Source organism: Dendrobates tinctorius, unplaced genomic scaffold (genome assembly GCF_039654945.1).
Source record: "Dendrobates tinctorius isolate UK_male_01 unplaced genomic scaffold, ASM3965494v1 ptg000010l, whole genome shotgun sequence".
Taxonomy (NCBI): Eukaryota; Metazoa; Chordata; class Amphibia; order Anura; family Dendrobatidae; genus Dendrobates; species Dendrobates tinctorius.
Genome location: NW_027361678.1, coordinates 13,900,452 through 13,926,995, shown reverse-complemented (window position 1 = coordinate 13,926,995; position 26,544 = coordinate 13,900,452). Strand labels below are relative to the sequence as shown.

General features: G+C 47.9%; 2 protein-coding genes across 2 annotated transcripts; one reads left to right on the top strand and one right to left on the bottom strand.

Moving 5' to 3' along the window:
- The first annotated feature begins 20 nt into the window (after positions 1 to 20).
- AHSA1 (activator of HSP90 ATPase activity 1) lies at positions 21 to 18,866 on the top strand. Its single transcript, XM_073587290.1, has 9 exons — positions 21 to 209; positions 16,167 to 16,357; positions 16,449 to 16,531; positions 16,718 to 16,835; positions 17,175 to 17,263; positions 17,339 to 17,461; positions 17,537 to 17,638; positions 17,715 to 17,766; positions 18,495 to 18,866. Exons 1-9 carry the CDS (start codon positions 130 to 132, stop codon positions 18,665 to 18,667), a joined length of 1,011 nt encoding a protein of 336 aa, XP_073443391.1. The 5' UTR covers positions 21 to 129; the 3' UTR covers positions 18,668 to 18,866.
- Positions 18,867 to 19,531: 665 nt separating this feature from the next.
- On the bottom strand, positions 19,532 to 26,281 carry ISM2 (isthmin 2). The gene is made up of 6 exons (XM_073587280.1): positions 26,075 to 26,281; positions 22,081 to 22,242; positions 21,704 to 22,004; positions 21,492 to 21,629; positions 21,334 to 21,411; positions 19,532 to 20,212 (listed from the first exon to the last, which is right to left on the bottom strand). The coding sequence occupies exons 1-6, from the start codon at positions 26,153 to 26,155 to the stop codon at positions 19,692 to 19,694; spliced, it is 1,281 nt and encodes a 426-aa protein (XP_073443381.1). The 5' UTR covers positions 26,156 to 26,281; the 3' UTR covers positions 19,532 to 19,691.
- Between the last annotated feature and the right edge of the window lie 263 nt (positions 26,282 to 26,544).

Genomic DNA, 26,544 nt, shown 5'->3' with positions numbered 1-26,544 from the left:
TAAAATGGGGTCGGTAGTGACAGTGATGATGTAAGGGGCGGAGCCTGTCTGCCGGCTTCAAGGCTGTTCTAGTAACTTCCACACCAGACAGCGGAGCAGAGGCAGCGGTTGAGGGCGCAGGGCAGCGGCATGGCGCGATGGGGAGAGGGCGACCCGCGCTGGATCGTGGAGCAGAGGGCGGACGCCACCAACGTCAACAACTGGCACTGGTGAGACTGAGATAATGCCCATGATGGTGGTGGCTCAGGGGGATTGACCTCGGCGACCAGGAAGGCATAATTAATGGGTAGTGTCAGCAGAGAAGTGGGGAATCGCACGGGGGTGCAGCAGAGTAAAGGTGGAATCGCGGCACAGCAGAGGAGGGCGGAATCGCGGCACAGCGGAGGAGGGCGGAATCGCGGCACAGCGGAGGAGGGCGGAATCGCGGCACAGCGGAGGAGGGCGGAATCGCGGCACAGCGGAGGAGGGCGGAATCGCGGCACAGCGGAGGAGGGCGGAATCGCGGCGCAGCGGAGGAGGGCGGAATCGCGGCGCAGCGGAGGAGGGCGGAATCGCGGCGCAGCGGAGGAGGGCGGAATCGCGGCGCAGAGGAGGAGGGCGGAATCGCGGCGCAGCGGAGGGCGGCGGAATCGCGGCGCAGCGGAGGGCGGCGGAATCGCGGCGCAGCGGAGGGCGGCGGAATCACAGCGGAGGAGGGCAGAATCGCGGCGCGGCAGAGGAGGGCAGAATCGCGGCGCGGCAGAGGAGAGGAGAGCGGAATCACAGGGGGGAGCAGTAGGGCGGAATCGGATAGCGGTGTCGGCAGAGGAGGGTGGAATCGCACGGCAGTGTCAACAGAGGAGGTCGTAATCGCACGGTGGTGTCAGCAGAGGAGAGGGTGATCGCACAGTGGCGCAGCAGAGTAGGAAGGAATCGAACGGCGGTGTCGGCAGAGTAGTGTGGAATCGTAGAGTGGCGCATCAGGAGGGGAAATCGCATGGCGTCACGGCAGAGGAGAGCGGAATCGCACGTCAGTGTCAACAGAAGAGGGAGTAATCGCACGGCGGCAGAGGAGGTTGGAATCGTGCAGCAGAGGAGGGCGGAATCACAGTGGCGCCGCAGAGGAGAGCAGAATTGTCATGGCAGTAAAGTATTTATTATTATGCTATGCTTATAAAGTGTCGCCATATTGCACAGCCTTTTACATATGTTATAATTAGAGTTGAGAGAATTTGCATACATGGAGAGCATACATTTAGTCGTCTCAACTGCATGATTTGCGACTTGTGGACAGGCTGAATACATGTGGGAATTCCCTAACAAACAGGAATTCCACACATAATAATAATAATCTTTATTTTTATATAGCGCTAACATATTCCGCAGCGCTTTACAGTTTTTCACACATTATCATCACTGTCCCTGATAGGGCTCACAATCTAAATTCCCTATCAGTATGTATTTGGAGATATTCAGGCTGTCTAGCAGTCGCAAATCATACAGCTGAGACAACGAAAACTAAATCTCCGAGTACGCCAAAATACTCAGAGACCACCCAAGCATGCTCGGGGAAAACCCAAGCAACGAGTATACTCGCTCATCACCAGTTATCATAACTTTCCCGATTGGGGCTCACAATCTACATTTGCCTTCCAGTCTTTGGAGTGTGGGAGGAAACCGGAGAACCCGGAGGAAACCCAGGCTACATGGGGAAAACATATAAACTCCTTGCAGATGTCGTTCTTGGTAGGATTTGAACCCAGTGCTGCCTGCAAAGCAACAGTACTAACCACTGAGCCACCGTGCTGCCCTTTATATAGTACAGCGCAAACCACTGAGCCACCATGCTGCCATATATATCATACAGCGCAAACCACTAAGTCACTGTTCTGCCCTATATATTGTACAGCGCTAACCTTTGAGCCACCTTTCTGCTCTATATATCATACAGCAGTAACCACTGAGCCACCACTCTGCCCTATATATCGTACAGTGCTAACCACTGAGCCACTGTGCTGCCCTATATATAGTATAGATAGCAAGAGGTGGGAATGTAAACCTTAATTTTTAATAGAAACCGTAAAAGAAACACAACAAAAGCATTTAAAATGGTACAAAAGCAGACCTGTGTTCCACACTTACAGGTCAAAAAGACTGCCAAGATAAGTTGGCTGCCTATGTCGGTACCACGGACATGGAAAATATACATACAAAACGTATCACAGCCAGGTCCGTGTCATATAACAAGATCAATGACCATAGACAACAATACATTACAGAGGCCACACTAAAGCCATACACACAGACATCACCTCAGCCATCACTACATTACAGGGGCTACACTAAAGCCATACACACAGACATCACCTCAGCCATCACTACATTACAGGGGCTACACTAAAGCCATACATACAGACATCACCTCAGCCATCACTGCATTACAGAGGCCACACTAAAGCCATACACACAGACATCACCTCAGCCATCACTACATTACAGGGGCCATACTAAAGCCATACATACAGGCATCACCTCAGCCATCACTACATTACAGAGGCCACACTAAAGCCATACACACAGACATCACCTCAGCCATCACTACATTACAGAGGCCACACTAAAGCCATACACACAGACATCACCTCAGCCATCACTACATTACAGGGGCCACACTAATACCATACATACAGACATCACCTCAGCCATCACTACATTACAGGGGCTACACTAAAGCCATACATACAGACATCACCTCAGCCATCACTGCATTACAGAGGCCACACTAAAGCCATACACACAGACATCACCTCAGCCATCACTACATTACAGGGGCCATACTAAAGCCATACATACAGACATCACCTCAGCCATCACTACATTACAGAGGCCACACTAAAGCCATACACACAGACATCACCTCAGCCATCACTACATTACAGAGGCCACACTAAAGCCATACACACAGACATCACCTCAGCCATCACTACATTACAGGGGCCACACTAATACCATACATACAGACATCACCTCAGCCATCACTACATTACAGAGGCCACACTAAAGCCATACACACAGACATCACCTCAGCCATCACTACATTACAGGGGCCAAATTAAAAGCCATACACACAGACATCACCTCAGCCATCACTGCATTACAGGGGCCACACTAAAGCCATACACACAGACATCACCTCAGCCATCACTACATTACAGGGGCCACACTAAAGCCATACACACAGACATCACCTCAGCCATCACTACATTACAGGGGCCACACTAATACCATACATACAGACATCACCTCAGCCATCACTACATTACAGGGGCCACACTAAAGCCATACACACAGACATCACCTCAGCCATCACTGCATTACAGAGGCCACACTACAGACATCACCTCAGCCATCACTACATTACAGGGGCCACACTAATACCATACATACAGACATCACCTCAGCCATCACTACATTACAGGGGCCACACTAAAGCCATACACACAGACATCACCTCAGCCATCACTACATTACAGGGGCCACACTAAAGCCATACATACAGACATCACCTCAGCCATCACTACATTACAGAGGCCACACTAAAGCCATACACACAGACATCACCTCAGCCATCACTACATTACAGGGGCCACACTAAAGCCATACACACAGACATCACCTCAGCCATCACTACATTACAGGGGCCACACTAAAGCCATACACACAGACATCACCTCAGCCATCACTACATTACAGGGGCCACACTAAAGCCATACATACAGACATCACCTCAGCCATCACTACATTACAGAGGCCACACTAAAGCCATACACACAGACATCACCTCAGCCATCACTACATTACAGGGGCCACACTAATACCATACATACAGACATCACCTCAGCCATCACTACATTACAGAGGCCACACTAAAGCCATACACACAGACATCACCTCAGCCATCACTACATTACAGGGGCCACACTAAAGCCATACACACAGACATCACCTCAGCCATCACTACATTACAGAGGCCACACTAAAGCCATACACACAGACATCACCTCAGCCATCACTACATTACAGGGGCCACACTAATACCATACATACAGACATCACCTCAGCCATCACTACATTACAGAGGCCACACTAAAGCCATACACACAGACATCACCTCAGCCATCACTACATTACAGGGGCCACACTAAAGCCATACACACAGACATCACCTCAGCCATCACTACATTACAGGGGCCACACTAATACCATACATACAGACATCACCTCAGCCAACACTACATTACAGGGGCCACACTAAAGCCATACACACAGACATCACCTCAGACATCACTACTTTACAGGGGCCACACTAAAGCCATACACACAGACATCACCTCAGCCCTCACTACATTACAGGGGCCACACTAAAGCCATACATACAGACATCACCTCTTACATCACTACATTACAGAGGCCACACTAAAGCCATACATACAGACATCACCTCAGACATCACTACATTAGAGGCCACACTAAAGCCATACATACAGACATCACCTCAGCCATCACTACATAACAGAGGCCACACTAAAGCCATACATACAGACATCACCTCAGCCATCACTACATTACAGGGGCCACACTAAAGCCATACATACAGACATCACCTCAGCCATCACTACATTACAGAGGCCACACTAAAGCCATACATACAGACATCACCTCAGACATCACTACATTACAGAGGCCACACTAAAGCCATACATACAGACATCACCTCAGACATCACTACATTACAGAGGCCACACTAAAGCGATACATACAGACATCACCTCAGCCATCACTTCATTACAGAGGCCACACTAAAGCCGTACACACACACATCACCTCAGACATCACTACATTACAGAGGCCACACTAAAGCCATGCATACAGACATCACTACATCACAGGTGCCACACTAAAGCCATACACACAGACATCACCTCAGCCATCACTACATTACAGAGGCCACACGAAAGCCATACATACAGACATCACCTCAGCCATCACTACATTACAGAGGCCACACGAAAGCCATACATACAGACATCACCTCAGCCATCACTACATTACAGGGGCCACACGAAAGCCATACATACAGACATCACCTCAGCCATCACTATATTACAGAGGCCACACTAAAGCCATACATACAGCCATCACTACATTACAGAGGCCACACTAAAGCCATACATACAGCCATCACTACATTACAGGGGCCACACTAAAGCCATACACACAGACATCACCTCAGCCATCACTACATTACAGAGGCCACACGAAAGCCATACACACAGACATAACCTCAGCCATCACTACATTACAGACCACACTAAAGCCATACACACAGACATCACCTCAGACATCACTACATTAAAGAGGCCACACTAAAGCCATACATACAGACATCACCTCAGCCATCACTACATTACAGAGGCCACACAAAAGCCGTACACACACACATCACCTCAGACATCACTACATTACAGAGGCCATACCCACAGACATCACCTCAGCCATCACTACATTACAGAGGCCACAATAAAGCCATACCCACAGACATCACCTCAGCCATCACTACATTACAGAGGCCATACATACAGACATCACCTCAGCCATCACTACATTACAGAGGCCACACGAAAGCCATACATAGAGACATCACCTCAGCCATCACTACATTACAGGGGCCATACTAAAGCCATACACACAGACATCACCTCAGCCATCACTACATTACAGAGGCCACACTAAAGCCATACATACAGACATCACCTCAGCCATCACTACATTACAGGGGCCACACTAAAGCTATATATATACAGACATCCCAATGAGGAAAGGAGGACGAGGGCGCCCCTCAGTGTTGAGATACTGTACAGCGGACACTTTATACATCCCAGTGAGGAAAGGAGGACAAGGGCTCCCCTCAGTGGTGAGATACTATACAGCGGACACTTTATACATCCCAATGAGGAAAGGAGGACGAAGGCGCCCCTCAGTGGTGAGATACTATAAAACGGACGCTTTATACATCCCAGTAAGGAAAGAAGGCCGAGGGCGCTCCTGAGTGGTGAGATACTATAGAGCGGACGCTTTATACATCCCAATAAGGAAAGGAGGATGAGGGAGCCCCTCAATGGTGACATACTATAGAGCGGACACTGTACACATCCCAATAAGGAAAGGAGGACGAGGGCGCCCCTCAGTGGTGAGATACTATAAAGCGGACACTTTATACATCCCAATGAGGAAAGGAGGACGAGGGCGCCCCTTATTGGTGAGATACTGTACAGTTGACACTTTATACATCCAAAGGAGGACTAGAACGCCCCTCAGTGGTGAGATACTATACAGCAGACACTATACATCCCAATGAGGAAAGGAGGATGAGGGCACCCCTCAGTGGTGAGATACTATACAGCGGACACTTTATACATCCCAATGAGAACAGGAGGACGAGGGCGCCCCTCAGTGGTGAGATCCTATACAGCGGACACTTTATACATCCCAATGAGGAAAGGAGGACGAAGGCGCCCCTCAGTGGTGAGATACTATAAAACGGACGCTTTATACATCCCAGTAAGGAAAGAAGGCCGAGGGCGCTCCTGAGTGGTGAGATACTATAGAGCGGACGCTTTATACATCCCAATAAGGAAGGGAGGATGAGGGCGCCCCTCAATGGTGACATACTATAGAGCGGACACTGTACACATCCCAATAAGGAAAGGAGGACGAGGGCGCCCCTCAGTGGTGAGATACTATAAAGCGGACACTTTATACATCCCAATGAGGAAAGGAGGACGAGGGCGCCCCTTATTGGTGAGATACTGTACAGTTGACACTTTATACATCCAAAGGAGGACTAGAACGCCCCTCAGTGGTGAGATACTATACAGCAGACACTATACATCCCAATGAGGAAAGGAGGATGAGGGCACCCCTCAGTGGTGAGATACTATACAGCTGACACTTTATACATCCCAATGAGGAAAGGAGGATGAGGGCGCCCCTCAGTGGTGAGATACTATACAGCGGACACTATACATCCCAATGAGGAAAGGAGGACGAGGGCGCCCCTCAGTGGTGAGATACTATACATCGCAATGAGAAAAGAAGGAAGAGGGCGCCCCTCAGTGGTGAGATACTATAGACCATACACTTTATACATCCCAATGGGGAAAGGAAGACGAGGGCGCCCCTCAGTGGTGAGATACTGTACAGCAGACACTTTATACATCCCAATGGGGAAAGGAAGACGCGGGCGCCCCTCAGTGGTGAGATACTGTACAGCAGACTCTTTATACATCCCCATGAGTAAAGGACGATGAGGGCGCCCCTCAGTGGTGAGATACTATAGAACGGACACTTTATACATCCCAATAAGGAATGGAGGACGAGGGCGCCCCTCAGTGGTGAGATACTGTACATCGGACACTTTATACATCCCAATGAGGAAAGGAGGACGAGGGCGCCCCTCAGTGGTGAGATACTATACAGTGGACACTTTATACATCCAAATAAGGAAAGGAGGACGAGGTCACCCCTCAGTGGTGAGATACCATACAGTAGTCATACTCCAACAATTAAGGTTTATGTGGAATAACAACGATGATAGACACTGGATAGAGAATGGAGAGACATTTCATTGGAACCTCAAATATAGCATCTTTTATTCATATATTGTAGCTGGGCCTAATAGCAAATTGTGTTTCGCAACAACAGTGTAGGTTGCCTCGAGGGTGTGGGGTGCACTCATTAACAAGCTCAGCTCTATAATAGCGGTCTCTGAAGCCCCCATTGAGACTCTCTGGCAGTGTATCCGGACCACCAACTCCAGGACTGGAGGTCCCTGGGAATCCTACTGATTAGAAAAGATATCCTCCTTTTCTACATGTGGAGAGAAATACCACATTCCACATAAAGACTCTTACACACGTGATCAAAATTGTTGGCACCCCTCTCGTTACTACTTACGTTCATAGGTAATCATTATGGATTATTTCATGCTATGTCTTTTCTGCCATCTGTATGAGGGACTGGTTGGGTGATGCTGTGACCACGAATGTTTATTTAGTATTATGGGCAGGATTTATGGGCATTACTTGTTATTATTGCTGTGGCATTAACCCCACTATGTGGTATAACTACTACTATTGGAGGTTATTTTACCACTCCAAAATGGTATCCCATGTGACACACTAAATAGCGCTAGTCAAACATATGCTGCCATATTGACACACTATAGCTATATTTACCGCATTATAGGGGATTATTATTAACTTAATTAGCATTCTGTCTTTTTGCCGTCCTTATATGGATGTGACATTAGCCCCATTATAGGGAGGTTACCAGTATTTACTGGATGCTATTGTGTCATTCTTTCTGTGTTACATGTGGTCACTAGGTGGCGTTACGTATATGCCACCCCATTGGGATATATTGTTGCGGTACTAACCCCATTATAGGGGACTTCTATTAATCACTTTACCGCCCGATTTTGGCGCCATATGTCATATATTAGGTGACACTTAAAAAAAATAGTGTTGGTACTGGCCTCAATATGAATGCCTGCATTCCATTGCCTTAATATAAAGAAATTTGGTATACAAATATCTGTATTTTTTTTTACTTCTGCATCTGTGATGTCCTTCCTGGACCTGTGCGTCCTTGAGAGTTGTGAGTGGTGAAGCACCTTACACTTTTCTATTTCCTACCAGTATTTGGTGATGTGTTTTTAATTGTGTACTAATAAAATTTGTATTTTCTATGTATATTTTGCCTTTTGATCATCTTTTCTATGAGTACTCTAATCAGATTTCCAGCATGTCCCTATTGCAGACCATCTCTTATTGCCAGCTGCAGCGTGTGCACAACACAGCGCATGTGATGAATAGGAAAGAGGTGTGACGCAGCTTCAACAAGATCATCTATTTCTACAGTATAATTTTGCTGTTCTTCTGTAGTAATATCTGTTTGATCCTCAGGTACATGAACAGCACTGTGGCCTTCCATCTCAAACATACTGAATCCTAAATGTTCCTCTAGCTGTTGTTCATTACTCTCATTCATCAGTGTAATTCTACTTACGCTTGAAGCATTGTCCATTACAATAGCAAGAACCTGTTCTTTTGTGAATTCGTAATCTTGCAGAACTTTTTCCACTAAGGCCTGGAGAAACTGGCTGCTGTGATGAGCTTTAGTATCTTTTACTGCCAGTGTCTTGGTAACAATTTCTGTTGTCACAAACATATCGAACATTGATGACAAAATAGTTCACTCTGTGACGTGTGCAGGCATCCATTTTAAGAAACATGAAGCGTCTTTTGAGTCTTAAGATCTTCCTTTTGGTTAAGGGCTTCTTCAATCACTAATTTTCTAATACTTTCTCTTTCCAGAGAAACACCAAGTTTGCGGCCATTTCTCCATTAAGAGCTGTAAAAGCTGGTCGTGCAAATAGTGATAATGGTACACCGTCCTTCACAACAAGCTGTATGAGCTGTCTTTTAACCCCTTAACGACCGCCAATACGCCTTTTAACGGCGGTAATTAAGGGTACTAAAACCACAGTGCCGTTAATTCACAGTGCTGTGGAGAAAGTACATAGCGCCCCCCAGTGTCGGATTTTCTCCGGGGTCTTGACTGCCAGGGGTAGCAGAGACCCCAGAGAACATGAATCGGTCGGTTTTTACCGACCCCGCTTTTGGGATCGCCGTTATTAACCCTATAACGGCGACCGCAAAAAAAAAAAAAAAAAAGCCGCGATTATGCATTAAATTTCTCTTTCCTCTGATGTGATTGCACATCAGAGGAGAGAGAAATGGGGTCCCCGATCCCTCCCCCGGCACCTCTCCGTGGTCCTCACTTCCCTCCCGGTGGTCCCGCCGGCGTCCTCCGATGGGCGCCGCCATCTTGAAAATGGCGGGCGCATGTGTAGTGCGCCCGCCGGGAATCTGCCGGCTCTGGCTGGCAAATTCCATTTATTATTTTGATCACTATGATAAACGATCATAGTGATCAAAATAAAAAAAATAGTACATAACCCCCGTTTATCACCCCCTTATATAGGCAAACATAATGAAGTAAAGAAAATATTTTTTTTTTTTTTTCAGTTTTCCATTAGGGCTAGAGTTAGGGTAGGGTTAGGGGTGTGTTGGGGTTAGGGTTGGAGCAAGAATTGGGGGGTTTCCACTATTTACCAACTTTGGGGGTCTAAAAAAATCACTTTTGTGGAAATAAAGACTTATTTTCACGGCTCTGTGTTTATAAACTTCTGTGAAGCGCTTGGGGGCTCAAAGTGCTCACCACACATCTAGATAAGTTCCTTCCTCTAGTTTCAAAAATAGGGTCACTTGTGGGGGGTTTCCACTGTTTAGGCCCATCAGGGGCTCTGCAAACGCATCATGATGCCCGCAGACCATTCCATCAGTCTGCATTCCAAAACGGCACTCCTTCCCTTCCGAGCTCTCCCATGCGCACAAACAGTGGTTGTCCCCCTCATATGGGGTATCGGCGTATTCAGGACAAATCGCACAACTACTGTGGGGGTATGATTTCTCCTGTTACCCTTGTAAAAATAAAAATTTTGGGGCGAAAAGATCATTTTTGTGGAAAAAAAAAATGATTTTTTATTTTCACGGCTCTACGTTATAAACTTGTGTTAAGCACTTGAAGGTTCAAAGTTCTCGCCACACATCTAGATAAGTTCCTTAATGGGTCTAGTTTCTAAAATGGGGTTACTTGTTGGAGTTTTCCACTGTTTAGGCACATTAAGGGCTCTCCGAACGCAACATGGCATCCGATCTCAATTCCAGCCAATTCTGCGTTGAAAAAGTCAAACGGCGCTCCTTCCCTTGCGAGCTCTGCCGTGTGCTGAAAAAGTGGTTTACCCCCACATATGGGGTATCTGTGTCTTCAGGAGAAATTTTACAACAAATTTTGTGGTTGATTTTCTCTTTTAACACTTCTGAAAATAATAAAAAATTGGTTCTGAAGTAAATTTTTTGCAAACAAAAGTTACCGTAAATGTTAATTTTTTCCTTCCACATTGCTTTAGTTCCTGTGAGGCACGTAAAGGGTTAATAAACTTCTTGATTGTGGTTTTGAGCACCTTGAGGGGTCTAGTGTTTAGAATGGTGCCACTTTTGGGTATTTTCTGTCATGTACACCCCTCAAAATAACTTTAAATGTGATGTGGTCCCTAAAGAAAAAAAAATGGTTTTGTAAATTTTGTTGTAAAAATGAGAAATCGCTGGTCAACTTTTAACCCTTATAACTTCCTAACAAAAAAAAGTGTTGCTTCCAAAATTGTGCTGATGTAAAGTAGACATGAGGGAAATGTAATTTATTAAGACATTTGTGTGACACATCTCTCTGATTTAAGGGCATAAAAATTCAAAGTTTTAAAATTGCAAAATTTTCGCCATATTTCCGTTTTTTTCATAAATAAACACAAGACTTATCGAAGAAATTTTACCACTAACGAAGTACAATATGTCATGAAAAAACACTCAGAATCAGCAGGATCCATTAAAGCGTTGCAGAGTTATAACTTCATAAAGGGACAGTGGTCAGAATTGTAAAAATTGGCCTGATCATTAAGCTGCAAACTGGCTCTGTCACTAAGGGGTTAAACATATCTGCTGTCATTGTTACAGTAACTTTGTCACAAAATATCTTGTAACTGATGTTTGAGACCTCTTTCCCCCTCCTTTGCCTGGCGGGAAGTGCTGGGCTCTGGTTTCTTGGTGCTGCTCTTATCTTTTTCAATCACAGCTTGTAAACTTCTGTGTGGCAGTGTTGAAAATGTCTTTTTAGATTGGAGGCTTTCGAAGGAACAAAATCACTTCCTGAGTATGCAGCTGATTTCGGCATCACAGGATTTGTTTTCATCTGGGTCACTTATACACTGACACACAATGTTTATTATCTTGAGCCACTGTGAAATACAGCTGATTTCATTAGATGCTTCTTAAGGTACTGTCACACTTAGCGATGCACCAGCGATATGACGCGGTCAGGATCGCTGGTACATCGCTAAGTGGTCGCTAGTGAGCTGCCACACAGGCAGATCTCACCAGCGACATCGCAGGGGTCGGGGGTCGCTACTTACCTGTCACACCAGGCGATCCTGCGTCCTCCCGCCCGCGTCGCTCGTCCTCACAGCAGGAAGCGCCGCAGGAAGCTGACGACGAGAAACAGTCCTGCCTGTTCTCGCGCGATCAGCGATAACCAGCGGGGGAGCCGGTCGTAGGTAAGTATCAGACACAGCGATATCGCTAGCAATATCGCTATAACGTCACAAGTTATAGCGATATCGCTTAGTGTGACAAGCCCTTTAGACATTTTGTAATTATGTAAATTCACTCAAAATATTTTTTTCCTGTAAAAAAAAAAAAAGGTATCAAAATTCTTGCAAGAAAGGGAATCATGCACTGTATGTTTTATTTCTATCCTAAATTAATCTTTGCATAAATCAATAGAATAGATAAGTATAAAGTTTGTAAAATATGTTGTTAGATAGCTTTACTCTGAACTTTCATTGTCAGGCTTGTCTCAGGGTACAGCTCACTAAATGCTTCACATCATATTTCTTCACAGTCTATGAAGAGAGGAGGAGAGAGAGAGCATGTTTGTGCTGAATCATATTCCAGAACACACACACAAATATACATCCTCATTGATCCTGTCACTGTATTTACAAATTTGAGATGTTAGAAAACAGTTTTCCCCTTATAGTCTATGTATAGTTTATATAAGTCATCAGAGCAGCTAATCTCTCCAAACAGGAGCTAAGGGGAAAAACAAACTAAAACATCAAGCATACAGAGATGACATATACTGGACTATTGATTTATGCACAGTTTACTGAAAGTTTAGATATGCTTTTAGAAGTACTTGCCTTAATCCTGCTTTTCTGTTAACTCCAGTTCTGAGATGAATGCAGGCATTCCTTCCCTGTGTGTTTTGTTATTTTTTCCCCACATCTGTAGAGGAGGAGCTTCACTACTTATCATGAACATAAACTGCAGCACAGATTCATCTCAGCTAAAAGTCTAGACCTTAGATCAGGAATAGGACAGACATTTATAGGACATTTCATAACTTTCCCAAATTCTTATGAAAAAGATATTCCCTACAAACTGCATTGAACTGCTGTACCCAATTTCTTATATTTTAGGAGTCTGAGTCAGTCCATTTTATACTGACTCCGACTCCACAGCCCTGGTTGCAAGACCCATGACCTGCGACTGAGACCAAGCTTTCTGACACTGGGCAGCACATTTCTCTCTAGAATCTCTTGATAGTCTTAAGATTTAATTGTACCCTGCAAAGACACCTTGTGGCAAATGCAGCAAAGCAGCCCCAGAACATAAGAGCCTCCTCCATGTTTCACAGTAGTGACAGTGTACTTTTCTTGACATGCATCATTTTCTGTCTGTGAACATAGAGCTGATGTGCGTTACCAAAAAGTTCCATTTGTGACTCATCTGTCCAAAGGACATTCTCCCAGAAGCTTTGTGGCTTGTCATCATGTAGTTTGGTTAATTCCAGTCTGGCTTTATTTTTTTTTCAACAATGGTGTTCTCCTTTGTCAGCTCCCGTGAAGTCCAATTTGGCTCATGCAACGACGGAAGGTGCGATCTGACACTGATGTTCCTTGATTTTGAAGTTCACCTTTAATCCGTTTTGACGTTTTTCTGGTCTCTTTTGTTACCATTCGTATTATCTATCTCTGATTTGTCATCAATTTTCCTCCTGCGGCCACATCCAGAGAGGTTGGCTACAGTCCCATGGAGGTTAAATTTCTGAATAATATGTGCAACTGTAGTCACAGGAACATCAAGCTGCTTGGAGATGGTCTTATAACTTGTACCTTTAACATGTTTGTCTATAATTTTCTTTCTAATCTCCTTAGACAACTCTTTCCTTCACTTCCTCTGGTCCATGTTGAGTGTGATACACACCATGTCACCAAACAGCACAGTGAGTATCTGGAGCCCTCTATACAGGCCACTCACTGATTCCAAGATTGTAGACACCTGTGATGCTAATTAGTGGACACACCTTGATGTAACATGTCCCTTTTGTCACATTATTTTGAAGGGTACCATCATTTCTGTCCAGGCCTATTTCATGAGTTTTATTTTTAAAAAATTCTGTGGAAGTATGGTTGAAAAGCAATATCTGACTTTCATTTGTTCATTTTCATTGATTTTTTTATTTATTACTTTTGTCAGATTCAAGTGATTTCTGTGACCAGTGTGGGTTTTTCTGTCATTAAACGAGGGGTACCAACAATTTTAACCACGTGTAAATATCTATAAATAAGACACTTTATATATGGGGAAAAAAAGAAATAATATTCTCCCAACCCTGTAAGCTACAGCCAATGCTACTTGATCCAACACAACAGATTAGAGTTGTGTCCTTAGGGTACAGTTATATGCTGGAGGCCACGTTCTTTTCTCTGGACACGCATCTTCACACATGGGAGGAAGATTTACAACGCACGATCACCCCGGGTCAGTGGCAAGAGTCATTCTCAATGATGGGAACACTCTCTGTACAAATCACTCGGAAGATGCAAGAAAGCAATTATACAGGTGGCATTACACCGCCATATAGACTTATTGCAGATCTACCACAACTCCTCTGATGTGTGTTGGAGGTGCAGAGGCTAAAGGGCATGTCACACTAAGAGATATCGCTAGCAATATCGCTATAACTAGTGACGTTATAGCGATATTGCTAGCGATATCTCTGTGTCTGATACTTACCTACGACTGGCTCCCCCGCTGCTTATCGCTGATCACGCGAGAACGTCCTGGACTGTTTCTCGTCGTCAGCTTCCTGCGGCGCTTCCTGCTGTGAGGACGAGCGACGCGTGGAGCCGGGCGGGAGGACGCAGGATCGCCTGGTGTGACAGGTAAGTAGCGACCCCCGTCCCCAGCGATGTCGCTGGTGAGATCTGCCTGTGTGGCAGCTCACTAGCGACCACTTAGCGATGTACCAGCGATCCTGACCGCGTCATATCGCTGGTCGGGATCGCTGGTACATCGCTAAGTGTGACAGTACCTTAACACAGATATGATGCATATCTGGTGGCATTTGTGATAAAGTAAAGCAACTATGGGATGCCTTCACCCATCTACTATCCCAGATTAGTCCCATCCCAATGACCATCACCGAGGAGCGGACACTTCTGGCCATTGACCTGGACTTAATTCTGCACGCTCTTCGGACAGTGATTTTACATATCCTCACAGATCCTAAAATCAACATTGCAATCATAAAAAAATCCTAAATGTCGTCACTGGCTGAAATTCTACTTTTGGTGAATGATAATCAATTCATCTGTTAATAATACGCCATCATTCCTCAGAGAATGGGAGAGTTGGCGATCAGTAAGACTAATGCTGTGGGTACAGAGATGTAACACGGCACTGTCATACATGGTGTAAATGATCTGTCATCTTCCTTCCACCCATGATATTATGTTGTGATCAGAAGTTATCGCTGTTAGTCGTTACACCACTGAGGAAACATAAGCGATTGTGATGTTGTGATGATCTCGGAATGTCAATTATGGCAATTTTATATTAATTATGGTTTAAAAAAGTGACATGCCTGAATAGATTAACCCTTTCCTCATGCCGTCCTCAATACATAGGAAAACCTTCTGACCTATTCCCTCTAACGGTAAAGAAAAAAAAAGCATTTATTGACCGGTGCCCAGTATCTTTTTGCCTCAGAAGATCCTACACACACCTAAGAGGGTGTGAATCGATTGAAGGGGGGGTTCTGGGCAGTGCCCAATGATGTAGGATGTCACTGATGGGTGGGGAGGATTCTGGAAAAGTGATGTCACCAAAAATGCCCAAACTGCAGACATTGTGTTTGGTCGGGAGAAGTAGTCAGGGCGAAGTGAGAACGTCACGGGATATAACTGTGCTATCACCACCAAAACATCTTTACCAAGGTACAGCGGTGGTACTATGTGTCCAGGGGAATGGCGGTATTCTTCGGTCACTGCATTGGTATTATGTATCTGGGGTGATGGCGGTATTCTTCATTGTCTGTGGTGGTATTGTGTAAACATCCCCCCCCCCTTGGCCTGATGTGTCAGACTTCTTTGTCCCCCACAGGACAGAACGTGACGCCACGGCCTGGTCCACGGAGAAACTGAAGGAGCTGTTCCTGGCGGTCAGCGTGACAGGAGATGAGGGCGACTGCCAGGTGACAGAGGTCAGCAAACTCGATGGTGAGGCTTCCATCAACAACCGCAAAGGCAAACTCATCTTCTTCTACGAGTGGGACGTGAAGCTGAATTGGACAGGTGGGCAGAGGTGCAGCCGATGGCGGGGACCCCCAGTAATCCCACGGGCCCCATCCAGCACTCCTCCAAACACCATAACCTTGTTTTGCAGGAGTCTCCAAATCAGGAGTGAAGTACAAGGGCCACGTGGAGATCCCCAACCTGTCTGATGAGAACGATCCCAGCGAGGTGGAGGTAAGGGGTGACCCTGACACTGACCACCAGACACCTACCGGGAGGGGGTGCATTCTGGTACAGCCAGGAAGGGCTGACTGTAGGACAGGAAAGTACAATCTATTCCCTGGTATCCGTTCTCTATTGTTGTAGCCCCCTCTCTTTGATGTGGGGGTGTCTCAGTAACTTTTGCTTTTTTATTTGTAGATCCGAGTGTCTCTTGCTAAGGACGAGCCTGACACGCTGCTGACAGAGCTCATGCGGAGGAGTGGTGCACAGCAGATTCGGGCGGCGGTGGCAGAGTACATCTCCACCCTGAAAACAGGTGAGTGTCCGCCTGTAGGACGTAGGGGCTACACCCTTCTGCAGAATATGGGGATGACCTGGAGCAGACATGAAAGTGTTGAACTGCTGTTTAATATCCTGTTAGTGTCCATCGTGATTGAGGATGGGGGAGTGTCCGGAAACATTCCAGCCGTGGCTGTTGACCCCCAGCCCAGAAGCGGCTGCAGTCCTGTTATGAGCGGAGGATTCCACCTCCATGATGGACACTATTAGACTTTCCGCTGTGCTCCAGGTGGAGGCTTATGGAGACGACAGCTCTTGTGCAGTACACTCCTCATCATCCTTGGATGCTGAGTGTGGACTTGTTTGTGATTTGCAGAATTCACACAAGGAATGATTCTCCCCACGGAGAACGGAGAATCGCATCCAGCGATCACTGAAGCCAAGCAGAAGATGGTCTCTCCCCTGGTAAGTGTTTATTCTCGTTGCGGTCACTGGCTGGAGGGAGGATGACTAATGGTGACCTCCTCATTGTCTCCTCAGAGTCAAGAGAAAGCGGTGACCTGTTCGCGCACCGGAGTGAAGATCCCCACTTGCAAGGTCAGCATGACTGAGACGTTCCTCACCTCCCCAGAGGAGCTGTACCGCGTGCTGACCCGCCAAGAGGTAACTGGGCCATGGCCGAGCGCAGGGGAATCCTACAGATCCCGCTGTGCCTAAATGTCACAGTCTTCTCTGCAGCTCGTCCAAGGGTTCACGCATGCACCGGCCACAGTCATGGCGGATAAAGGAGGCAAGTTTCAGCTACTGGGAGGCAACGTGAGTGGAGAGTTCCTAGAGCTGGTGAGTGAAGTTGTGAGGACATTCTGTGGCCTGTGGGTCCTCCGTCTGAGATCCTGACCCGCTGCTTATCTTACAGGACTGTGAGAAGTGCATCATCATGTCCTGGAGGTACAAGACGTGGCCGGCAGGTAAGAGCAATGCAATTCCTCCTGGGCTGCTTTTTGGCCGCGGGGACAATAGCCGTGAACTTCCGTTTCTCAGGACAGAGAAGACCTCGTTGGATGAATTGTGCGTCTCGTTACTAGCGACACTCGAGCAGTCCAGCCTCTTTATAGGGGGATTCTGGCTTCCCTATGCTGGTGTCTTGGACCCCGCTCATCTGATGCAAAAGTGAGAGGAACTGGAATATCTCATAACCTCTTTCTATCTCATGAAGGGAATGTACAAATATGGCGGCTGCGGCACGGGGCTGTACATTTACCTTCCCTCAGGTGGGGGTGGCAGCTGGAGCCCACATGTTGCTGCTTTGTTCCTGATCCTGGCAGTTAACCCTTCAGTGCTGTGACTAGACATGAGCAGTCTCCTTTCACCATCCTGGCCGTTCAGGACCTGAGCGTCTCCTTTTACACCGGTCGGGTGATACCAAAATACAAATTGGGGAAAAAAGATTGATAATTAAGGAGAAAATATAATAAACGCTCCTGTGTGCCCTCAATAGCGGAGCGCCCCCTGCCAGTCTGCCGCCATCATTAACAAGTTCTCCAGCCTGAGCGCTGCAGATATAGATGTGACTGACGGCTCTGCACATGGAAGTCACAGTCCGGCAAGCAACGGGAGATCGGATCAGCGACTTTATAGGAAGGGGTTGAAGGCTGACAAGATGGTGGTGCTCACATGACTCTTTTTCTGTCTGCAGGGCACCATGCCATCATCACACTCACCTTCACAGACAAGCGGGGGGAGACAGAGCTGCAGATGGAGGCCCGCGGCGTCCCCCAGAGCGAGGAGCAGCACATGAGGGATGGCTGGAAGCGATACTACTTTGATGGCATCAAGCAGACGTTCGGCTACGGGGCACTGCTCTTATAATGGGAGGGAAGAACTTTTTTTTTTTTTTTACACAATTATATAATTATGAATCTGCTGTTGTGGACTGAACATTGTATTTAATGTGGGGGAGGGGCGGGTGGCTCTGTATTAATGTCCATGTTGATAACCGATTCTTGGGATGTTGTCATCCCGGCCGCCTGTGTGCACTGTCGCCAATAAATGAGTGTGAAGTAGCAGACTGCTGCGTGGTCCTGCACTGAGGCTGCTGGCGATGTGGAGAAGATGCCTGGGGTGGGTGGCGCACGAGGTGTGGAAACTGCACCTGGGGAAGTGGCGTGAAATCTGCATCGGGGGAGTGCACGAGGTGTGGAAACTGCCGGGGGGTTGCACGAGACATGAAAATGACGCCTGGTGGGGGGTGTACGAGGTGTGGAAACAGCGCCTGGGGGGGCGTTTCTGAGGTCTACAGGGCATGACTGATGCACATTCTGGATTATTTGGGGTACCTGCTGGGAGGGTGCAGAGCAGTTCTTCAGGTCGGGCACTATAATAGGATTATACACAACCTTCCACATGATCGGTGTCACAATCAGTGGGACTTCCTCGGATCCTGAAGAAAGACTGCACCTTTCATTGTCTGGAGGAGACTGCGGGAGGAGGAGGGGGGGGTCTGGGAGTCGCTATCATTAGCACGTTCCCATTAAGTTTCGTGCTACATTATTACACTTTGATGTACTTCCTACCAGAGGGGATGGTGTGGTCTTTATATATTGTGTAATGTCCTCCCATGACCACCAGGAGGCTCCAGACAATTCCTAGCTGGACATGTAACAAATCATAACCACAGGGACCATCAGGAGGACCCAGCCTTCTGCGCTACTTCTAGCCCGTACACAAGGAATATTTCTTTCCTTTTGGTAACTTTATATAAGATGCTGTTGATAAATACATGAAGCCACTATAGTATAGGGAGGGAACACGGCCAAGTCGAGTCCATTATGATTACTTTCGGTCAATGTTACAACTCTTGGTGTAGATCCTGCGTCTCCATCCATGGCCGGCCCTAGAAGTCTTGGGCTTCTTGGAGCTGAGCCTGGTACTCCTCCTCTGAGGGGTTCTCTGGGCACTCGTATCCATTGTTTGGGGGTCGCAGTGGATGAATCCGGCTCCAGTCGCCTTTGCACAGAATCCACGGCAGAACATCTGCCTTGTAATGAAGTTCAGAGGAGAACTCTGCACTGATGAGGTTGGGGATCCCAGCTGCCCGTCCACGGGTCACCAGTCTTAAAGAGTAGTCGTAGCAACAATGCTGTGCGCCCAGACTGCTGCTGTCCCTCGAGAGCAAAGAACGCAGACAGAAGCGTGCACCAGGGTTGTAAATATCCAGTCTCTCCCGCACGCCGCTAGCATCACGCCAGCGGAAATTGCCAGCCATCTTCTCATCCCGCAGAACCAAGGAACTGTACACCACCTCAGAGGGGTAGAAACATGGGCAACTTGGCAACTCAGTCAACACCCGATGCAGATAATTACTGAGGAACTCACTCTTACATGTCAGCCACCGCTCACAGCTGTCTTGGGAGCCTGATGAAGAAGAGGGGAGCAGCGTAAGACAAGGCAGAGCCAAGAGGAAGAAAAGCACAAGTCGTGGAAGAGAAGCATGAAACAAGGTAGGGAAAAAGAAGAGAAGCCCAAGATGAAGCAGAGGACAAGAAAAAGAGGATGACATGAGGCAGAGGACTAAAAAGAGAAGATAAGCATGAGACAAGGAAGAGGATAAGAAAAAGAATAGAAGTATGAGAACTGGAGAAAGACGTGGAGGCTGAGAAAGAAGAATGGAGAAGTATCGAATAAAGAGAAGAGGAGCAATATAAGACAAGGAAGAGATAAGAATACAGAAGAGAACAGGTGGACACTACTGACACATGAGAACCATAAGATGAGAAAGAAGAGGAGAAGCAGAAGAACAGGAGCATGAAAAGGTGAGAGGAAGACAATACAGAGGCTGATGAGATACAAACGACGAGCTAAAAGAGAGAAGGAACAAGATAAGACTGAAGAAGACACAAAGACAAGGGAGAAAAAGTGATAGAAGAATAGCAGAGCACTTTAAAGGGAGTCTGTCACCTCAATTTGGCGGGCTATTTAAATGCCTTGTGTCCGGTCCAATGGGCGGTGTTTCGTCTCCTTTCCTCCACCCCATCCTTGTCCACCGTCCGCAATATTTTCGGGAATTTAAGAAGTTGTCCTCCATAGTCGGAGCGTGCGCAATGCAATCTTGCTTCGCGCATGCGCAGTATGCTTTGCCCAACTGCGGGCAAAGCCGAAAAGCATTACTGCGCATGCGCCGGTGAACTATGTCCTGGAAGTATTTTGCTGTTTTCCAGGACATAGTTCATCGGCGCATGCGCAGTAATGCTTTTTGGCTTTGCCCGCAGTTGGGCAAAGCATACTGCATGTGCGCGAGGCAAGATTGCATTGCGCATGCGCCGACTATGGAGGACAACTACTCAAATTCCCGAAAATATTGCGGACAGGGATGGGATGGAGGAAAGGAGATGGAACACTGCCCATCGGACCGGACACAAGGCATTTAAATAGCCCGCCAAATTGAGGTGACAGATTCCCTTTAAGACGAGGAGGAAGGTTTGAGGGTGAGATGACTGGGAATGAGCAGACATGGGGATGGGAAGGGTGACTGTCACCTGACTCTGGGCTTGGAGCTTTACTCTTCGCCTTGGTTGTCCACACCACTGTTGAATTCTCCACGTCATCCTCTTCTCCTGAAAGGTGAGAACAGATCAGTATTTACCCCTGAGCTGATGGTGACCCCAACCTCAGATACTTTATTTGGGCATCTCACCTGGACATGGAGCAAGGTCACATACACGAGACTCTGTGGCCGTACAGGAATATCCGCAGGACCGGGTCCGTTTCTGATTTGGGCGACCGCAAGTTGCACTACAGGGAGACCAAGAACTCCAATCTTCATCCTCGTAATCTGCAGAACCCCAAATATCTGAAAATTAAACCCTCTGAATCTAGCCCGAAGCATGTAGAGGTCACCAGCCTCACCATAAAGAAACGAGTCATCTGTGACCCACTTGTCGCTGGGCGTGCTACGGCCATCATGGTCTCCTCCACTTAGGACGTTGTCTTCCCACTCGTACTGTGGGGAGTAGTCGCCAACATTTTCTGCCTGCACGCCTTCACTGGTCGTAGAAATTTCCACATCTGAAAAGTCGTTATATTCCCAGAAGAGCGGCCAGAAAAGCTCATGCTGAGACTGCCAGTCCGGATCCCACCAGTCTGTGCGCGTGTCTGACAGATCCAGCTCCACCTCCGTCTGAGAATTGGGGTCCACCTCAATTGTCACCTGGAAGACAATGCCCCCCCCCCCCAATCAGAACATGCCCATCACTCTCTACTTCACCAGTGCAGCCAAGTGTTACCTGAATGTTGGGGTTCTCTGAGCTCAGATTACCATCCAAATCCAGGAGAAACGTGGTATCTGGTGTAGGAAAAGTATCTGCAGAAGATGACGCCAAACCCTTGGGTCCCAGCACAAGGGACCCATCTAGGGGACCTCTCCAAGGAGCAGTCGCCAAATTAACCTATCACAGACAATAAAGGGTAAAATTATTGAAAGAGCTGACAATCTAATCCCCGGATCCTACGTTTCATCGTCCAGAGCTGACAATCTAATCCCCGAATCCTATGACTCCTTTTCCACAGATCTGACAATCTAATCCCCAGATCTCATGTCTCCTCGTCCACAGATCTGACAATCTAATCCACGGATCTCACGTCTCCTCGTCCACAGATCTGACAATCTAATCCCTAGATCTCGGGTCTCCTTGTCCACAGATCTGACAATCTAATCCACGGATCTCTTGTCTCCTTGTCCTCGGAGCTGACAATCTAATCCACGGATGTCTCGTCTCCTTGTCCTCGGAGCTGACAATCTAATCCACGGATCTCTCATCTCCTCGTCCATGGAGCTGACAATTTAATCCCGGGATCTAACGTCTCCCTCCACAGAGCTGACAATCTAATCCCCAGATCTCGCGTCTCTTCGTCCACAGACCTGACAATCTAATCCACGGATCTCTCGTCTCCTCGTCCTCGGAGCTGACAATTTAATCCCGGGATCTAACGTCTCCTCGTCCACAGAGCTGACAATCAAATCCACAGAGCTGACAATCTAATCCCCGGATCTCACGTCTCCTCGTCCACAGAGCTGACAATCTAATCCCCGGATCTCACGTCTCCTCGTCCACAGAGCTGACAATCTAATCCCCGGATCTCACGTCTCCTCGTCCACAGATCTGACAATCTAATCCCCGGATCTCACGTCTCCTCGTCCACAGATCTGACAATCTAATCCCCGGATCTCACGTCTCCTCGTCCACAGATCTGACAATCTAATCCCCGGATCTCACGTCTCCTCGTCCACAGAGCTGACAATCTAATCCCCGGATCTCACGTCTCCTCGTCCACAGATCTGACAATCTAATCCCCGGATCTCTTGTCTCCTTGTCCTCGGAGCTGACAATCTAATCCACGGATGTCTCGTCTCCTTGTCCTCGGAGCTGACAATCTAATCCACGGATCTCTCATCTCCTCGTCCATGGAGCTGACAATTTAATCCCGGGATCTAACGTCTCCCTCCACAGAGCTGACAATCTAATCCCCAGATCTCGCGTCTCTTCGTCCACAGACCTGACAATCTAATCCACGGATCTCTCGTCTCCTCGTCCTCGGAGCTGACAATTTAATCCCGGGATCTAACGTCTCCTCGTCCACAGAGCTGACAATCAAATCCACAGAGCTGACAATCTAATCCCCGGATCTCACGTCTCCTCGTCCACAGAGCTGACAATCTAATCCCCGGATCTCACGTCTCCTCGTCCACAGAGCTGACAATCTAATCCCCGGATCTCACGTCTCCTCGTCCACAGATCTGACAATCTAATCCCCGGATCTCACGTCTCCTCGTCCACAGAGCTGACAATCTAATCCCCGGATCTCAAATCTCCTCGTCCACAGAGCTGACAATCTAATCCCCGGATCTCACGTCTCCTCGTCCACAGATCTGACAATCTAATCCTCGGATCTCACGTCTCCTCGTCCACAGATCTGACAATCTAATCCCCTGATCTGACAATCTAATCCCCGGATCTCACGTCTTCTCGTCCACAGATCTGATAATCTAATCCCCGGATCTCACGTCTACTCGTCCACAGACCTGACAATCTAATCCCCTGATCTCACGTCTACTCGTCCACAGAGCTGACAATCTAATCCCCGGATCTCACGTCTCCTCGTCCACAGATCTGATAATCTAATCCCCTGATCTGACAATCTAATCCCCTGATCTCACGTCTACTCGTCCACAGAGCTGACAATCTAATCCCCTGATCTCACGTCTCCTCGTCCACAGAGCTGACAATCTAATCCCCGGATCTCACGTCTCCTCGTCCACAGAGCTGACAATCTAATCCCCGGATCTCACGTCTCCTCGTCCACAGAGCTGACAATCTAATCTCCGGATCTCACGTCTCCTCGTCCACAGATCTGACAATCTAATCCCCGAATCTCACGTCTCCTCGTCCACAGATCTGACAATCTAATCCCCGGATCTCACGTCTCCTCGTCCACAGATCTGACAATCTAATCCCCGGATCTCACATCTCCTCGTCCACAGAGCTGACAATCTAATCCCCGGATCTCACGTCTCCTCGTCCACAGATCTGACAATCTAATCCCCTGATCTGACAATCTAATCCCCGGATCTCACGTCTCCTCGTCCACAGATCTGATAATCTAATCCCCTGATCTGACAATCTAATCCCCTGATCTCACGTCTACTCGTCCACAGAGCTGACAATCTAATCCCCTGATCTCACGTCTACTCGTCCACAGAGCTGACAATCTAATCCCCGGATCTCTCGTTTCCTCGTCCACAGAGCTGACAATTTAATCCCGGGATCTCACGCCTCGTCCACAGATCTGACAATCTAATCCCCGGATCTCACGTCTCCTCGTCCACAGAGCTGACAATCTAATCCCCGGATCTCATGTCTCCTCGTCCACAGAGCTGACAATCTAATCCCCGGATCTCATGTCTCCTCGTCCACAGAGCTGACAATCTAATCCACGGATCTCTCGTCCACGGAGCTGACAATCAAATCCACGGATCTCACGCCTCCTCGTCCACAGATCTGACAATCAAATCCACAGAGCTGACAATCTAATCCCCGGATCTCACGTCTACTCGTCCACAGACCTGACAATCTAATCCCCGGATCTCTCGTTTCCTCGTCCACAGATCTGACAATCTAATCCCCGGATCTCACGTCTCCTCGTCCACAGATCTGACAATCTAATCCCCTGATCTGACAATCTAATCCACAGATCTGACATCTACTCGTCCTCAGATCTGACAATCTAATCCCCGGATCTCTCGTTTCCTCGTCCACAGATCTGACAATCTAATCCCCGGATCTCTCGTTTCCTCGTCCACAGATCTGACAATCTAATCCCCGGATCTCTCGTTTCCTCGTCCACAGATCTGACAATCTAATCCCCGGATCTCACGTCTCCTCGTCCTCAGATCTGACAATCTAATCCCCGGATCTCTCGTTTCCTCGTCCACAGATCTGACAATCTAATCCCCGGATCTCACGTCTCCTCGTCCACAGATCTGACAATCTAATCCCCGGATCTCTCGTCTCCTCGTCCACAGATCTGACAATCTAATCCCCGGATCTCTCGTTTCCTCGTCCACAGATCTGACAATCTAATCCCCGGATCTCACGTCTACTCGTCCACAGACCTGACAATCTAATCCCCGGATCTCTCGTTTCCTCGTCCACAGATCTGACAATCTAATCCCCTGATCTGACAATCTAATCCACAGATCTGACATCTACTCGTCCTCAGATCTGACAATCTAATCCCCGGATCTCTCGTTTCCTCGTCCACAGATCTGACAATCTAATCCCCGGATCTCTCGTTTCCTCGTCCACAGATCTGACAATCTAATCCCCGGATCTCACGTCTCCTCGTCCTCAGATCTGACAATCTAATCCCCGGATCTCTCGTTTCCTCGTCCACAGATCTGACAATCTAATCCCCGGATCTCACGTCTCCTCGTCCACAGATCTGACAATCTAATCCCCGGATCTCTCGTTTCCTCGTCCACAGATCTGACAATCTAATCCCCGGATCTCACGTCTCCTCGTCCACAGATCTGACAATCTAATCCCCGGATCTCTCGTTTCCTCGTCCACAGATCTGACAATCTAATCCCCGGATCTCTCGTTTCCTCGTCCACAGATCTGACAATCTAATCCACAGATCTCACATCTGGTCACCAATAACACACGGCCCCGTGTCATCTTCCCCCCAGAGCTGACACTTCCCCGGTCTGAGGCTTCTCACCTGGGCGGGCTGTGCAGTCCCAGCCGGCGCCCCCGCGAGCAGCTGCGGGTGGAGGATCAGGAGCAGCAGCAGCCCGTGCATGGTCCGGTCACTGGCGCCTCACGTGCTCCCCGTGCGGACCCGGAGCCCCATCTCCGCCGTTCTCCGGTCTACTCTCCTCCGATGCTGGGGGTGGGGTTGTGACGTCACGGATATATACAGGGCGGGACAAAACGGACAAAAAGAATGCGGAGCGGGCAGGGGGCGGAGCTAGCGGTACTTCAGGTATATAAGGAGGTAAACTGAGGAGAGAACGGACAGGCACCATAACAAGTACCTAATCGGAGAGGGAACTGTACGTGCACAGCCGACACTGGGGAGGGAGAAGGGACTGTCTGTATACGGACGACTCTGGGGAGGGATGGTATATGTACGGACGACTCCATGGAGGGAGAGGGGATGGAAGGTATACGGAGGGGACAGATAGTATA

Coding starts and splice junctions, on each gene's coding strand:
- ISM2 (XM_073587280.1), bottom strand. CDS start 26,155: ATGCACGGGCTGCTGCTGCTCCTGATCCTCCACCCGCAGCTGCTCGCG. Junction 21,412..21,491: donor TGACCTTGCTCCATGTCCAG/GTGAGATGCCCA, acceptor CTCACCTTTCAG/GAGAAGAGGATGACGTGGAG. Junction 20,213..21,333: donor AGCTCCAAGCCCAGAGTCAG/GTGACAGTCACC, acceptor CTTCTTCATCAG/GCTCCCAAGACAGCTGTGAG.
- AHSA1 (XM_073587290.1), top strand. CDS start 130: ATGGCGCGATGGGGAGAGGGCGACCCGCGCTGGATCGTGGAGCAGAGG. Junction 210..16,166: donor AACGTCAACAACTGGCACTG/GTGAGACTGAGA, acceptor TGTCCCCCACAG/GACAGAACGTGACGCCACGG. Junction 17,639..17,714: donor GTGGAGAGTTCCTAGAGCTG/GTGAGTGAAGTT, acceptor CTTATCTTACAG/GACTGTGAGAAGTGCATCAT.